This window comes from Biomphalaria glabrata, chromosome 9 (genome assembly GCF_947242115.1).
Source record: "Biomphalaria glabrata chromosome 9, xgBioGlab47.1, whole genome shotgun sequence".
NCBI classification, from domain to species: Eukaryota; Metazoa; Mollusca; class Gastropoda; family Planorbidae; genus Biomphalaria; species Biomphalaria glabrata.
The window spans coordinates 15674970-15692209 of NC_074719.1; the positions used below are offsets into that span (position 1 = coordinate 15674970).

General features: G+C 35.3%; 2 protein-coding genes across 18 annotated transcripts in view; both read left to right on the forward strand.

Annotated features, from left to right (window-relative positions):
• The window catches only part of LOC106050106 (DENN domain-containing protein 1B-like), a 31514-nt gene extending 21682 nt beyond the window's left edge, over positions 1–9832 (forward strand). For all 17 annotated transcript variants that reach the window (XM_056040814.1, XM_056040823.1, XM_056040816.1 and 14 more), the window contains 5 exons: positions 824–873; positions 1898–2054; positions 3091–3178; positions 3431–3493; positions 3628–9832. In XM_056040814.1, the coding sequence (XP_055896789.1) occupies positions 824–873; positions 1898–2054; positions 3091–3178; positions 3431–3493; positions 3628–4787 (1518 nt within the window). In that variant the 3' untranslated portion in view covers positions 4788–9832. The remainder of the gene's footprint in view (positions 1–823; positions 874–1897; positions 2055–3090; positions 3179–3430; positions 3494–3627) is intronic.
• Positions 9833–15869: 6037 nt separating this feature from the next.
• LOC106080119 (neuropeptides capa receptor-like) lies at positions 15870–16943 on the forward strand. The gene has a single exon (XM_013241437.2). It carries the CDS (start codon positions 15870–15872, stop codon positions 16941–16943), a length of 1074 nt encoding a protein of 357 aa, XP_013096891.2.
• The last annotated feature ends 297 nt before the right edge of the window (positions 16944–17240 follow it).

Sequence of the window (17240 nt, forward strand, 5' to 3'; positions counted from 1 at the left end):
GGAATTATTGTAATGTTGATTTGTACATTTTACAGTGGAAAGCACTGCTCTAAACACTTGCTAATATTTTAATTTTACAAATTTCTAAGCATTATTGATATGTTTATATCCTGATAACTTGAACACTTCACACTCATTGATGTGTTTATATTCTAATAACTTGAATACCTCACACTCATTGATGTGTTTATATCCTAATAACTTGAACACCTCACACTCATTAGTTTCAATGACTGTGAAACTGATAGAAGAGGAGTCATTACAATTTCACACATGAATTCTTCATATGACAGCCTCTTTTGTGAAGCCTAGTGGGCTATAATTTACATAATAAATTGATTATGAACCTGCCATCCCAACCTTCTACATTACTAATACAGTACCTGCTTCTCTGCTAATACACCACCTCTGGTTGAACTTTGAGGCTACTTGATGTTTGGAGATGAAACTGTAAATAGCTTTTGAACACCAAATATACAGTTCACATTTATATAGTGCATGTAGTTGTAGTAGTTATGCTCACATTTATTTAAATGCTCACATAGACACAAGAAAATAATTGCCTACTTGATGTATCAATTATATTTTCTACTGTAGCTAAATAGTGATTCAATAATAAGTCAGTGTTTAGTATTACTAAGTGGTATTTTACTTACTTCATTTTCTGGTTTCAATTCTAACAAGGCCCAAAATAAATTGTAACTAATTAACTAAATGTTTACAATAGCTTCAGGCCTTATTGTATTGTTATTTGATAGGTGTCATTTATTCTGGTTGCTTTTGAAGTTAACTATTTCAACCTTTTTAAAATTTGTCTCTTCAGCCGCCAAGACCACCACCTCCTAACAAATCTTACAGTAAACCAGATACTAGGTTTGTTGGTCCTTACATTTATTGATTCATACACATTGAGTTAAGTTTTATATTAAATCATCATCTTATAGTCCTCTGATTTAAATGCAGCACAGATCAATAAATGATTCAGCCAAAGCCAAGCTTTCCATAATAATGTTAAATAACTGAATGATATTAAAAGTCCTGCACAATTAGATGCATTATAGACTTATGCATTATTGGTCCATCTGTTACAAATACCATGAGACCGGTACTATTGTAGTTTACTAGCCATGAGCCCGCCAATGTAGGATGTAACCTGTTAGATACAGTCTCAGTCAGTCAATGTATTCTTCTTCTTCTTCTTTTAGCCAGCTTTATTGCTGCTGAGCTGTGAGCTCTTATGCAGACTGTGCCAAGGAAAAAATAGTGTGCTGTTTTCTCCAGTTGTTCAGCACTGCTGTACAGGATGTTGGTTATGTTGGGCTGTAGTGGAAGTAGGGTCTGCTTAAGGTGGATTAGGAAGGGGCATTCAAAGAGGATATGGTTTATGGTTTCATAAGGGTGGGTGCAGTGTCTACAAAGGGAGAGTTGTGTGGAATTTATTTTTTTCAGATGGTTCACACCTCTGTTAAATTACTATGTTACTGTCAATGTATCCAATCCAGCCCACCAATGTAGGATGTAACCTTTTAGATACAGTCTCAGTCAGTCAATGTATCCAATCCAGCCACCCAAAGTAGGATGTAACCTTTTAGATACAGTCTCAGTCAGTCAATGTATCCAATCCAGCCCACCAATGTAGGATGTAACCTTTTAGATACAGTCTCAGTCAATGTATCCAGTCCAGCATGCTGCTACAACAATGATTCTCTTTAAACTTTTCAAGCACTAGCCTTTTTCTCTAACAGCACATCTAACTAATGAGTGAGACTCAGAGCAGATTAGCTTTAGCTTATCAATATAAATTTGTCCATGTTTGACTGACCAGCCTGGTTCCTTGTTGAATTGTTTCAATGACACTCTGTGCTAGTGATGCATAAACTGCATGTTTCATTGACAGAGAGACACTTCAAGTGGAAGACATGGTAGATGACAGCACCTTGAGACTAAGTTACCACTCACCAGATCTAAACCTGATGGCAGACAGTGACATACAGGCGGCCATGTTCAGGTCTGCCAGTGCAGAGATGTTGCCACAGTATACTTCCAACAGACAGGTGAGATAAATCATAATTGTACACAAAAAAAAGTTTTAAAAGAAGGAAACAAATTAGTGGATAATTTTTTTTACTAAGGAAAGTTTAAAGTTTATTTGAGTAAAAACAAACAAACAATAACACACAAAAACTTCTTTTCTTTTTCATTGTAAAGCATTCATTGAGACAAAACATTTCAAAATACTTGAAATTAAGTGTTATAAATGAAACTTTATCATAGAATCTCTATATTGATATATATATATATATATACAACATATATATCAAATCTATTAGGAATATCAAACTAAAATGTTATTTAACCATAGTTTGGCCAATTCTGAAATATTCAGCCTCTGTTTGGGAGACATCAAGTGAAAAAAAACATATCAAAATTGAAAACTAATGACTTAGCAGAGTTTAAAATTTCTAAAATTTAATTCGTGGGTGGAGGGAGTGTTATCTGGATGACTTAGTGACTTGCACTGAGATTTGAACTAAAGTGAATAGGATTCATGAAATATGTTGACCCAAGTAGCATATTCAACTAGATTAAAAAATTTATAAGCGCTGAAGGTAATTTTTTAAGTAACATTTATCATTTAGAAGAGCTGAACATTTAAAAAGCTTAATGCTTATACAGTACTTAATGAATGTTAATGAATGACTTGGTCATTATTACACCAAAGTATAAAATGGTATTATTTTACAACAAATATGGAAAGTATAGAAGCAAAACTTATTGTACAACGTATTAGGAAGATGTCAAAAGCAATTTTTTTTGATAATGCACATACTGTAGTGATCCAAAAAGAAAAGCAAAAAAAGGCCAGGCAACAATGATAGAATTTAATTTCCTCCCCATCAGACAGTAACTTTATCTAAGTTCAATAAATTATCTTGGTCAGAGCCACAACACATTTTGCAATTGTCCTCCAGACAATATCGGACTTGATTGATTAGAGTGACATAACATAATGGAAAACTTGTTCCCAGTATTGTGAAGTAAATGTACTTAACAACATAAATGAAATATTTTGTATCTATAAACTTGTAGAATTCCAGTGGTTCCTGTTCCACACCATCCAGTGATTCTATAGGTGAAAATGACATCCCATTTGATGCTCTAAACAGCTCGGATGAAGGTATTTCTTGGCTCTCTTTGTATATGTCTGCATTGAAAGTCTACTTTGCAAATATCTAAGTCTTAGTGAAAATCTTGTTTAGTTTGAAATGACAATGTTTATTAGAAAGTTCTAGATGATACTTTTATATTATCTTAAACAACCTGGTCACTGTGACTTGCACACAGACATCTTAAAACAAAAAGCTCTTTCTTTATTAACAATGGTGTGCATTTCTTTTCCCTCACTATGTATGCAAAATATATTTGACAGATTCTTCTGTTGAACCAACACCAGAGATAATAAAAAATGTTGAGCCTCCGACCTTCGTACCTGGTAGGTTTGCATAATCTTATTGTTTGTTTATGATCAGATTTTTTAATAAAATAAGAGCATGCATTAGAAAACTTGTAATACTTTTTACTGTTATTAATATATATTTAATAAATATATATTTTTTCTCTCTTCAGCTGATAAACTAATACGTCCTCAGAGTGATCGTTTAATAGGTAAACCTGGGGAATTTCCTGTGCGGCCCCCGAGAGAGAAAAAATTGCTCAAGTCCAGTCCCCAGCCTGTGGTGGCACTAAGACAACCGCCAACTGCGGCTCCAAGAAGATCCAGTTTACATAAACCCAAATCCGAAGAGGTACCAGCAGAAGCTGTCCCTGAAGCAATGCTCATTAAGTTTGACTCTCCAGAATCTGAAACTTCAAACACTGATATCTTTGATCCCCTTAGCTCAGCTTCAAAACCCACAGAAACTAGGGAAGATGAAGTGGACACAAGGGCATTGGTTCGAAACCATAGCTCAAGAGTGTCCTTGACCAGGTCTCAAGCTTTTAAACGTGACAGTCCTGTGTTTGTAAAGCCCCGTGTGAAAGAGGATGATGACTTGGATTTAATGACACTCAGGAAGGATTCTACTGCAGACTTATTTGACCCCTTGTCACCAAGTAACAAAGATTCTAGTTTGACTGCACCCAAATCTGACCCACTTTCTAGTCATAGTCCCCGCAGGGAAAGCTCTGATCTTTTGTTTCATGAGTGGTCAATAGCATCATTGCCTAGAGGGCCAAACATAACACTGCCAGTTGGAGGTTTGGCTATTTTACAGCCTCCGTCATTCAGCATGACACCTATCAAACAGTCTTTGCCTATGAACCCAGCTTTTGATAGCGTGAATCCAAGAGCTACTAGTATGATTCAGGGCTATGGGGGTCAAAAGCAGGTACTTCAGCGAGTCAGTTTACCTTCAAATCACAAGGAGCCAGTTAATCCTCCTCCTGGGAGATTGCCACCATCAATGCTCGCTCCTTATGCATACCCACAAACAAGCAAACTGCCTCAGTACCAGACTTTTGGTAACCTCTCCTCCCCCAATAGTGCCCATGGAAGTTTGAACTCTCTGGGCTCTAACAGCCCTTTATCAATGAGTGCTAAAAATAGCCCAGCGGTATCTCCTTCCCCATCAAGGTCCACAACGCCAGCAATCAGCTCCAACAAACAGTCAGACCCATTCAGTGACCTACTGGATATAGATTTTGGAAACACTAGCCAAAGTGCGGATAACAAACAGAGCACAGAAAAGCAAGCTCCTTCCAAAACTAATTGGGAGACATTTGACTAAATCTCTTGAAAACTTGCACTGAAGTTTGGAATGAGAACTTCAGACCTCAATTGGAGCTTGTTATTTCCTTTACCTATTCCAGATAAAACAGACTTGATCATTCTAGCACTGGAAGTTGTTTGAATATATTTGGTTGCAGAGATTGAATATTTCATTGACACCACCAACATTAGAGCACCCTTAATAAGATTCTACACTCATGTCATACTGGCATTCTCAATGAAATGCTAGGTCACAGAACAGCTTGACACAGTCATGCTAGTTGTTTTTTTTCTAACCCAGGCTCTCTCTGTGATTTTTATTTACTTCTCCATGTCCCTGTGTGCTAGTCATACATCATGTGTTTTTTTTTTTTATAAAGCTTATATCAACTCACTCTGTCTATCTGTCTGGTTGAAAGTTTGTACACATATTTTCTCCCACACCCAATCTCAGATCAAGCTGAAATTTTGCACAATTATTTCTTTTACCTAACAAAACAAGAATCAACAAAAAAAAAAATTAATCAATTAGTTAATGAACTATTGGTAATAAATTATTTTGTTTGGTATCTCAAACAAGGGAAAGAAATTGTACTTGACTGAAGTGGTATACAGTGAAATAGTCCCCTTAGTAAACACAAACATGAAATAGAAACAACAGATAACTATACAATATTTCATGTTCATAGACTCTTTGCTAGCAGAATGATTACTGTGTTGGCTTGAGAAGGCTTTAGCCTACAAGTTCAATTCAGGTTGTCTCCTTTTTTTAAAAAATACATTTAAAAAGTGATCACCCAGATACTCTGTACTTTCTGCCCTTACCCCTTTCCAACTGGTCCAGACAAGTGATGGGTTCATAACATGTTGAGAAAGCTAAAAGCATGAAGTTACGCTAAACAAAAACTATTGGTAAAAAAATATTTCTAATAGCACAGATTTATTAATGTTAGTCTAGATCTATTACAGATTTAATTGCATGACACACTTGATACATTGATACACTTGATATAAGCTTTGTTTTGTTTTTTTTATGTTTTTTTTTGTATTTTGCTTGTTTGTTGTTTGACTCAAAAACATCAGATTCCAATTGTGTCCAGTTATGTGTGTGTCAGGGCTAATGTGTTGTATCAGAAAATATATCAACCAAACACTTGCAAAACAATTTTTTGGAAATCTTTGAACTACATTTTTGGGGGTGGAGGGGTTTATGAAATTGTGACTCTAGAGCAGTGGTTCCCAAACTTTTTTGTCTGGTAGACCCCTGGGGGTCTATATAGACCACTTTGGGAATCACTGCTCTAGAGCTATCCTACACCAACAAAATTTGAGTTTTAACCCTAGCAGACCTGATGTCTTGAATGTCCTTAGACTTCATTGGGTGAGGGACATGCCCATCCTTCTATTACTATCAAAGATTTCTTTAAGAAATTCTGACTACCCTAAGTGTCTGAAATATATTGATCAACTTACTGTTGACATGCTTAATTTATCATCAGTGGGAAGGATTCACATCAAAACATACATGGGATTTAATTATGATCGGTGGATTATTTTTAGATCTTGGTAGCTATTGACATTTTTTGGATGACCTTTTTTATTTTAAAGAAGTGAAATATATAGAAACCAACAGTTTAACACATTTTATTTTTAATTTAGTTTCATGCCTAAGTTTCATCCTTTGTTTTATTCTTTTAAAAATTAATCAATAGTAATTGTACAAAAGATTTGACCCGAACTCAACAAAAGTAAATACTGTGTTAAATGTGAAACATGATACAAACACTTGTGATTTTGTTTGTGTTTATCTTGAATGGATGTTAGTCGGATTTGTTGTACCAGGATCATTAAATGGAAAACCTCTTAAGAAAAGCTATAGTGTATATTTGTGACATATTGTTTCAAAAAAGGATTAATTTATACATATTGTTAAGTTCAGTGTAATTATTTGCAGCGCAAACTTTGTCTTTTCACATATATATATATTTTTTTAAAACTCACATTAATATTTTGGTGTTTCAGTTTGTATAATGTGGGCATCTTTATAGTTTAAAGTTCATTACAGTAAGCATCTGCGTGTTTACTTATGTCAAAACAGTTATTGACAATGTAAGAAGGCTTTAAAATTTATATTAAAAAGTGTGGATGTATTTTGACATAGTGTCTATGTCTTGGTCTCTACATTGTGTCTATGTCTTGGTCTCTCTGTGATGTGTTACAGCTGATAGCATTAACCCTGAATTGTTTAAAAGCCTGCAAAACCTTCTGGAGGAGAAAGCTGACTTAATGGATAGAAAGCAATGTTTTGTATTTTTCAACTGAAGTTCAATGTATTTGTTAATGTGGACAATTTCATCCTATCTCATCACCAACGAAACTTGCATTGTTTTGTGGAGCATAATCCAACTTGTCAGACTGATTTCATTGTCAGACTGATTTCATTGTCAGGCTGATTTTTTAAAGAAATGATTTCTTGATTCATATAGGAAACAATGTCTGAACTGAATGTATAGAATCAATCCTAATTCATACTGGAAACTTGCATTCTTGAATAAGGTTTTATTTCTGACATCTTTTTGTTTTCTGCTCAACTTGATTTGCATTTCAAAAGTTGTTGACAGTTGAGAGTTATTACAGTTTTTTTTTTACCAAGTGTTATCTCCCTGTGTGTTTCATTCTAGATTTCATTGCTCTTGTTCTATTCATCAATCATCTTATTGACATTTCCTTCAATGTTGATTCTCCATTGGACCTCTGACAAAATCATTTACATTTTATTGTTGCCTATAGACTGTTGGTAAGTAGGCCTACAGATTTATTAGTTACATCCTATTGTACTTGGAGCTTTAATTATATAGGATCAAGTCATGTGGGTCATCTCCAAAGTTTAAGATTTTTTTTCTAGTTCAACATTTGTTTGATGTGATTACTGAAAGCTGTGTGGGCATTGCGCGATGTTTAAATCAACTGTGACACTGAGAGTCGCTTCCCTTGTTGTGTACATATCTATTTATCAACATTCTTGGGCTTGCTTTAAAAGAAGAGACTTTCAAATATGATCATTTTTTATTCTGCTTTATAACTCTGTGATCATCTCCTTTTACTTCTGTTCAACTTGTGAACATTGTGACTTAAAGTACGCATCTATGTTGTGTTTATTGATCTCTAAATTGACAACACTGCTTAGAGTGATGTTTTTTTTTAATCCATTGAAGCAACAATACTTTTGTTGGATCAGGGATTTGACAGAGCTTCATACATATAGAAGTATGTTCAATTCTAGAAAATTTTTGAAAATTGTTTCAAGAAGTTAACATTCCCTAACATTAGTTCTAGCAAAGAGTCACACAAAATCTGAGTCACATTCATATAGGAGAAAGATAGAGTAGGTTTGAAAACAAACACCCATCATGGACCCACTTAAAAGTTTTGATCTCATTCCTTTTAGTTTATTTTTAGCATCACTAAGATCTCAAGAATATTATTTCAACTCTGAATCCTGGAAAAAAAAAAACTATATTGTCTATTTATACTTGAATGAGGTCAGCCAGCATAATACTTTCTTTTTCTGAGAAGGATTTGGAAATGTAGAACCGGCTGTTATAACGGACATATCCATCCATTTCTTTTTCAGAAAATATTTGTTTCCTTTTGGTGAAGAATCCCAGATATGATCTAATAAAAACTACATCAGTATCTATTTAAGGCTGAAACTTCTCTGTATTTAGAGCCCACCAAAATAAAAAAATGTTCAGTAGTTAAAAAACATGGCTACCTTCAACTTGCCATTGTTGTTTTTTAGTAAAATTCTATGACAATTTGTTTCTTTAAGTCTTAAACTTTATGGTTAGCAGTTGTTTTGATCTCATTTGTTTGTATTGTGTTATACTTTTCAAAGTCCTTGCTATATTATTCTTTTCAAAGTCCTTGTTATATTATACTTTTCAAAGTCCAAATTTGACCAATTGACCATAAAAAAAAAATGAAATGTTCTATTTCTGAAATAAAAAAAAAAAGAGAATTAAACATCAATTACTATCTTACTATCTACAATGGCTGTTGGCTAGCTAATAGATCCTCATTTGACCATGTAGCTGGTGTTCTGACTAGTTGTTGCTCATGTCAAACTATGTTTTCTTTTGAGACATTGACATTTGTGTCTAGTGTTAACTGCATTGGAAACACTTGGTCATGCTGCAATTATAATCAAACTGGTGTCTTTTCATTTCTGCTGGGCACATTGTACTGTGCTTGAAACTTTTAAATTGAGACATGGGATATTTTTTTTGAATGCCTGGGTTTGAATAAAGGTGATCTGTATGTCTACTTAGGACAATCCTTAAATGGATATCAAAATATTTTGTACATTTTCTGCAAACCTTGAGTTCATAAAGAGAAACTGGTGTAAGCATTTCTTGTACTATTTCATTCACTTCTAATGAGTCTTCCTTACGATAGAACTGATGACAGACAAAGCGTTCAAAGAACTTGTTCAATGATTACTTGTTGACAAGTACATTAAAGGCTATAAATATTTAATCATGCAGAAAATGTAATAAGCTCAATTCAACAGCAATTAGGTCAAGGTCAAGTGCATGTATTTAAATTTTACCGCTCAATTCACAGCCCATGTACATGATTTACCATGGCTGTCTGCTTCTGCAAACACACCAAAATTGATGGCTTGCGCTGATATCAACAGGCTGTCAATATTTGTATAAAACTATTTAAATACTCATCTTTGTTTTAATCCCTACAGTCTGACTTTCCTTGAGCTTTGTGCAAGAATATGATTGATTGGTCAGTAATGTACTGACAAATTCATTATTTATTAGTAGGTTAAACAATTTCAAGTATTTCATTTGTTATAAACATGTTGCTTTCTTTTTAAAGAAATGAATTTATTTTGTTCTATTTTATATTTGTATCAAGCTTGTAGTGTTGAAAAATAGCATTTTCGTAAATAGTGCACAATTTTTTTAAAAAATCTTAATTTTATGTTTTTGCTTTACAATTGTCTGGAACAGAAAAAAAAGTAAAAATAAATTATTTTGTGAATATTAATTGGAGAAATGTTTTCTTTTGAATAGTTTCTTAGATTCAGTTTTCATGCTAATTAAATAAGACAACAAATAATCTAATCCATTAATCCATCATTCATGAGATGAATAATTTTCCTTCTTCATTCCACAGTATCAAGGAATGTTTTAGAGCAATTGTTCATAGACTTTAAAAAAAAAATCACAACTCCATTTCTTGGCTGTTTATTGGCTATTTAAAAAAAAAAGTTTATAGAAACCATTGGCGGTCATGATCCACTCAATAGAAACCACACAGAGCATAGATTAAGAAATGACTCTTTAGTGCTTGCCTTCCATCAAAAAAACTACATGGGTTTTATTTTTTCTTCCACAGTCAACTAGTCGTGGTCCCTCGAATTTCAACTCTCTACATCCACTTCCTACTGTTTGCGAACAGACTGGGCTTAAACAAAGTGAAATGAGGTGCTAACAAAATAGTCAACACTAGATTGGTACATTTAACATAAATTACCAGCCATGGGGAGGTTTTGGCTAGGATGTAATTTATCTTTCAAAATGAAGGAACATCAGAACCATGTAAAACTAACGAAACGATAACTTAAAAGACAGAACAATGAAACAAATAAAAACAAGAACTACAGAAATATGATGTTACATTGGAGCATGTCTCTCTAATCAAGTCTTATAAAGATCTTTTTTAATAGATAAATGTCAATTATTAAAAGAGTTAAAAGAAACAACTACTTATCTGTATTTAAGGTAAACCGATGACTACTACTACTAATAACTCAACTTGATCTAGATGTTACAATAAATGAGAAATTATCAAGAAAGCTGCTCAGTACTGAGTTAGGTGGAGAGGTGTGGTTGCGGCCCTATGCTCCCATGGGAGTACACAGGATTAAGTCAGTCAAGTATCAAAGAATCTCCGTAGAGAGGAAACACTTATGACATAAACTAAAAAATTAAAGTAGCTTAATAACACTGTGACTAAACAACAACTTACAAAAACATAGTATTATCATGGGTGTAGCCAGACCTTTTCAAGACGGATTGTTAAAGACATAAAGATGAAGACACATTTCTTATTCCATATGCCAGGACAAATTCGTATAAGTGTTCTTTCTTTCCTGATGCCATTAGAGCACGGAATGGGTTGCCTGAATCTGCCAATCTCTGATTAACATACACGACTAGGTTAACACATGAAGTTAGCTTGTCCTTTGAAGTAACTTATGTAATTTATAACATAAGTCCCCTATAGACCTATATATTGTTATGACTCTACATTGCGCACTGTCATTTGGCGCGACATTGTGTACCAGAGGACACGATAGAGAACAGAGGAAGTAAGATGGCCGATGATTAGCGATGTAAACAAGAAGGCCTGAGATGTGATCCTAAGTTTGGCTCTAGTTGTAGTTTATAATTGATTATTAAACGTTCTGTTTTATATCACTTTCGTTGAGGTTAATTGCTAAGTTATAGCAATATATATAGCCTATATGTTTGAAGTTGGCCTGTTTTATTTGAATGCCCGATAACCCCCTCCCCCAGCTGCGCCCATGAGCATATCAAAATACACTCTCAAATATAAAGACATATTTCTTATTTCATATACCAGGACAAATCGTATAGGTTTACGTTCATCCCCCCCCCCCCCCACACTGGAATCAGCACATGAAAGAACACTGCCTGGATGAGTCAAGAAAACTAATCATTTAATTTTAAGTCTAATTAGCATGTAGGACGTGGACGTAATAATAGACTTTTTCTATTTTTTTTTTACTGAGCAAAATGTAATTTATAAAGTAAGATTTAACAACAACTAGATAGCCTACGCTAATTAGAATTGACACACACACACACAATTTAAAATCACTTTGAAGCTGGTCCCAAGTCAGAGCGTTGATTGGCTTCACCATAACAGAAATTTTAAAAATAAATGTTATATACAGTAATATGCTCAATGCTTACTACCCTACATTCTAGGCTACATTCTTTAAACATGCAATAGGCCTACGTTAAAATAGAAGAGTGAGAGAGAGAGCGGTATGGAGAAATGTTTTAGCGATAAAAGGAAACCCAAAGAAAAACGTAAGAACAAGCAAAATAAAAAAAAATACTTACAAAAAACAAACAAAAACAAAGCTTAGATTAAGTGGATCAGTTAGTTTGGATCATTGGTGTAATTAAATTTTTAATATGACGGCAATCTATAAAGGGGACTATTTCAGCTTATACCACCACTTCAATCAAGTATTATTTCTTTCCCTTGGTAATGGAACTAATTAATTTTTACCACCACTTCAGTCAAGTATTAATTCTTTCCCTTGTTTGAGATACCAAACAAAGTAATTTATTACCAATAGTTAAGTCATGTTTTTTTAGCGGCCCCCGAAAGGGGAAAAGACGCTATTAGTTTTTTGCGAAATGTCTGTCCGTCCGTCCCGTTTAGATCTCGTAAACTAGAAGAGATATTGAAAATCCGACTTCACAATATTTTAGACCATTCAAAGTTCTGATGCAACGGCTACTTTTTTTTCCCTGAAAGCGAAAATTCTAATTTTTAAAATCAATTATGCAAGCAGTTGTTTTTATAAGAAAAAGCTAATTAGTATGCATTATATGTTAGACCTAATTTAAGACGAATAGTAATCTTATAAACATCATTTTCGACAACATTTTTTTCTATATAGCGGAAATTTTTTTTTTTTTTTTTTGAGGATTCGAAAATGAGATTGAGCCTTTTCATAACAATTAACATATTTAGTTCGAACCGAGGGTCCCGGGTTCGAATCCTGGTGAAGACTGGGATTTTCAACTTCTGAGTCTACCCAGCTCTAATTGGTACCTGACATTAGTTGGGGGAAAGCAAAGACGGTTGGTCGTTGTGCTTGGCTACATGACACCCTCGTTAACCGTAGGCCACAAAAACAGATGAACTTTACATCATCTGCCCTATAGACCACAAACTAGTTAGGCCAGGTTCACATCTAACTTTACATTCACTTTCACGTATCCTTTGATCTGCGGGACGGTTGGGGCACTACACAAGATCTGTTAACCTTCTTTTTTCCATTCTTATCTCTCATTTGTCTTTGATATAATTTCATTCGGATGTTCTTTCTGAAAATATTGAAGCCTACCTGGGTGGACCACTGGTCGTGCGGTTTGCGCGCTGGACTGTCGTTTGGATTTATCGACGATCGAAGGTTCAAACCCTGCCTGCTCCCATCCCCCGTCGTCCTGCGTGAGGTTTGGACTAGGAAGTAAACTATCTTCAACTCTGAAGGATTATCCGAATTATGTAAAACATTTTACTTCGGGGGCCGATTTTGAGTTTGTGTTTCCACACAAACTGTCTTTTGTAACCTTGTTATTTTTGTTTTGTCAGGAAAAAGAAATAATTGTGCAAAATTTCAGCTTGATCCGGGACTATCGACACGACAGTCCAAAGCGCACACTACACAACCAGACAGCCATCCCGCCCAACCAGCCATTTATGGATTATAATTATAAAAGCTAGCCTAAACTGAGCATTATCAATGCTTGAAAAGCGAAACGTTAATGAAGAAACTAAACATTACGATAGGGAATGTAAAGTCGTGTTCTGTAATGACTCTCAAAATCCAAGCATGTAATTTTTGTTGTGTGTGTTTGTCGGCTGCAAATGCTCGGTAGCACCAACTCAATACCAAGTTTCTCGTCTTACTTCGGATGCCATGCATAAAGTGTGCCTCAACATGGTCACGTTGGTTTTTGATTATGTCAATGGTACAGCTGATGTGCTGGCCGGCCACTATGTTAAGTTGGTCAGACTGCAAATATAGGAAACTAGTTCATGAACGGACCAACAGCCTAATTGACGACAATGAAATCAGAAACGTACACGATGAGCAGGAACTGATGACACACGTGCAGTTTGTCTGCTTTCACCAGCAGACGTTAGTTTAACATCCGCAAAACAATCAAAGATCTTCTGAAAGTTGTGAATGAAAGCGCGAATGGATTCGTCCTTGTCTAGACTATAGTTAAATTAGTTAATCCATTCGCTGACGTTGGACAGACAGAGCGTCTCTCTGAAACAAAACCAATGAAGTCTTCTCGAACACAATCGCCATCAACAAACGCCCAAAGACATCTGCTCAGTGCCGGAGATAACTGCAGTTTCATCACAGTTGGGACTGCGGAATCAACAGACCTGCAAAGGGAGTTAAATCATGATGCTGGTGCTCGTACTTTTGAGTTATTTCTTGCTGCTTTTGACTCAGACTAGGACATGGTCAGAATTTTCTAATTTCCTCTGCCATCACTGCCTTCGTAAAGTGGTGGATGTGTTTAACTCGCTATTTTATCGAGCGCTAATTTACCATTGTTCACTCTTGTTCAAAGAAACTTTACAATTTATCACATCAAAAGGCAGCTGACAAGGATTTATACTCCAGGGCAAAAAAAACAACAACAGAATCCCATTTTAGGCGTCAGTTAACGAGTATGATTATGTGCAAATAAAATCATCACGTCATGACAACTGGGCCATAGAGTATTTCACAACATTAATACAGTGTACATGGTCGGCCGTAAACTCCTGATTAGCTCATTCTAGTTTATTACAACAATAGCTTAGCCTTTCAACTGTAATGGAAGCACTGCTGGTTTAGTTGCTGTTTTCAAGAAGTTAATTGATTTAAAGTTACAAATAAACATTGGTTTAAATTTAGCTACTCTAAAATTCAGGGAGGGTGGTGCACGTACATGGTCCGCATCAAATCCTGATAAGCCCAGGCCAGTCTAGTACAATAATACCATACCCTTACAACTGTACTTCAGTGGAAATACTACAGTTACTACTTAGAAGAAGTTAATGGATTTGAAGATGCAATAATTGGCTAGAATTTGGCTACTCAGAATTCAGGGGGGGGGGGGGTGCATGTGAACTATCTTGCACCCCATGCGGGCACCCATGGCGTCAATTACATCAATGGATGAAATTAACAATTCATCTCTATCTAGTCACCTTCCATCTTGCATGAACTTCTGTGAAACATATAGGCCCTATTAAGAATTACATCAGCTTCATGTAGAACAGGTCCCACGTTGTCTTCAGCAATTTAAAGCTGTGACTAAGAATCGAATATTAACGTTCAATTGTAAATTATGTAGAGTCTAGAAAATTGATAATAATTTGGCTGCCAGATTGTGTGGTTTGCGAAATTTAACTATAAAATGTAGACATTTATATCTGAAAAAAGGGTAGGGGGGGGGGAGGAATTGTAATAACTTTAAAAATTATGAAAGGGTGAATTACTAAACGTTTTGTTAAATCCAAACGAAACAATTATGTCCAAATTGTCGTGTAACAGCTCTTCACAACTTGTCACATGTATTGGTTTATGTAATTGAAGGTCTAATTGGCTCCGAGGTAAGAAATTGGAACTCTAATAAGATAAAGATTTGTGTGTTTAATGTAACAAGGAGACTGAGATAATTGTTTTTAAAGAGTGTACCGTCACGTTCTATTTAATGAATTAAAATTCTGAAACAATTACACCTCGAGGTGCGACGCTTCTTTGAGATTTGAAAAACAAACAAAAAAAAAAGAAGTGTCGGGTCGATGAAGCCAGTGATAAAAGGAAATCTATGATCTGCGCACTGGATATATAGGCTAGTGCTAAGACTACAATTAGATAATAAGACACAAGGAAAATATTTTTTTAAAATCCAGTTACCGGTACGTTGATAAGTAAAGCATCTATTAGTATCAGTATACCTATACTTTTTTTTATAATACATATAGGACCTACGTGCCCTTTGAAATCGGCCTAGATACTTAATTTTTTTTTCATTGGAAAAACTAACTGGTAACGTAAATAAATAAAACAAAAAAGACATTAGGGCCTATAAGGAAAAACCAGAATGCTAAAAGATGTGTGCGAATATTGGCTTACTTGTAACATTTTTAAATGAAATCAAATAATTATTTAGCACGGATTGAAAAGTGTGGGGCCCTACGTCTCCTAAATCATTAACAAAAACAACAACAAACAAACAAGGACATGGGCTACTCGAATGCTGTCTCTTCTATAAACTCGTCTAAAATATGGGTCAGTGATGGGGCATTTAACAAACTCATAGACGACGAGACGCTGAGGATAATAATCCTAGTTCAGTACTGCACTATCAGTACCATCATCAACATATGCGGCATTGCTTCTAACATCGTCAACATCATTGTTTTTATCAAACAAGGTTTCAAAGAAGCCATGAATATCAGCTTAGTGGGACTAGCCTTGTCTGACCTGTTCAGCCTCTTCTTCTTGCAATGGGAAAATATCTGCTTCAGTCCCATGTTGCAGGAGGCTGATGTCCCTTTCTTTTCGCTAGAGGTCCAATACCTGAGCGGGGGGTGGCCCCGGATGTGCTGCCTCCGTATCACCGCCTGGATCACCGCTTATATCACCTTTGAAAAATGTCTGTGCATTGCAGTGCCACTCAAAGTGAGGTTGATACTGACGCCGAAAAGAACTTTCATCATCATCATATGTATTTATCTAATCATCATGGCGGCCGTCTCGCCCATCTATTACACAACTCGACTTGTCTATAAGTTCTTCCCAAGCAGGAATCGCACTCAGCTGGGCATTGGTTTTACTGAAGACCGGGTCAGCATAGACGGGGTGCTCTTCATTACCAATAATGTGTTTTTACCGGTAACTGCTTTCGTCACTGTAGCCGTCTGCACTTTCATTCTTACGTTCAAGCTGAACAGGAAAGCAAAATGGCGGGAAGTGTCCACCACAAAAACGGAACACATGTCAATCAAGGAGAAGCAGCTCATGAAAATGGTTATCCTCATTTCTGCTTTTTTCATTGGCTGCTTCTCTCCTAACGCCATTGTGTTTTTCTGGATGGCCAAGGAGCCGGAGTTTAATATTGCCGGTAAATATGAAAACATTTTCATTGCTGTCTTTGATTACTGCTTTCTTCTGGAGTCGCTGAACGCAGCGTTAAACACTGTCATTTACTATAAGATGAGCTCCAAGTATAGACAAATATTTAGGGGAATGTTTTGTGGACAACATAAAAAGCCTGCTGGCCAGTCGGACCAAGAGAGACAGAACGTTAAGTGAATGAACAAAAGAGTGATTAAAAAAAAAGTGACTTGTTTTTATCATGAGGTATGGACCAAATCCATTCAAAATGGAGTGTTTCACAGGGATAGCAAGCCCTATTGAGACCTGCATAATTTTACAGCTCATACAGAAAATAGAATGTGTAAATACACAAAGTTCAAGGTCTTTTGACGTTTATGTAATGTATAATTTGAATTATAATTTGTTATAATTAGAACTGAGGATTTATATTTCATTGTATTAATTAAAATGCATAATGTAAACTGATTCTGATTGTACCGACCTATCAAACAA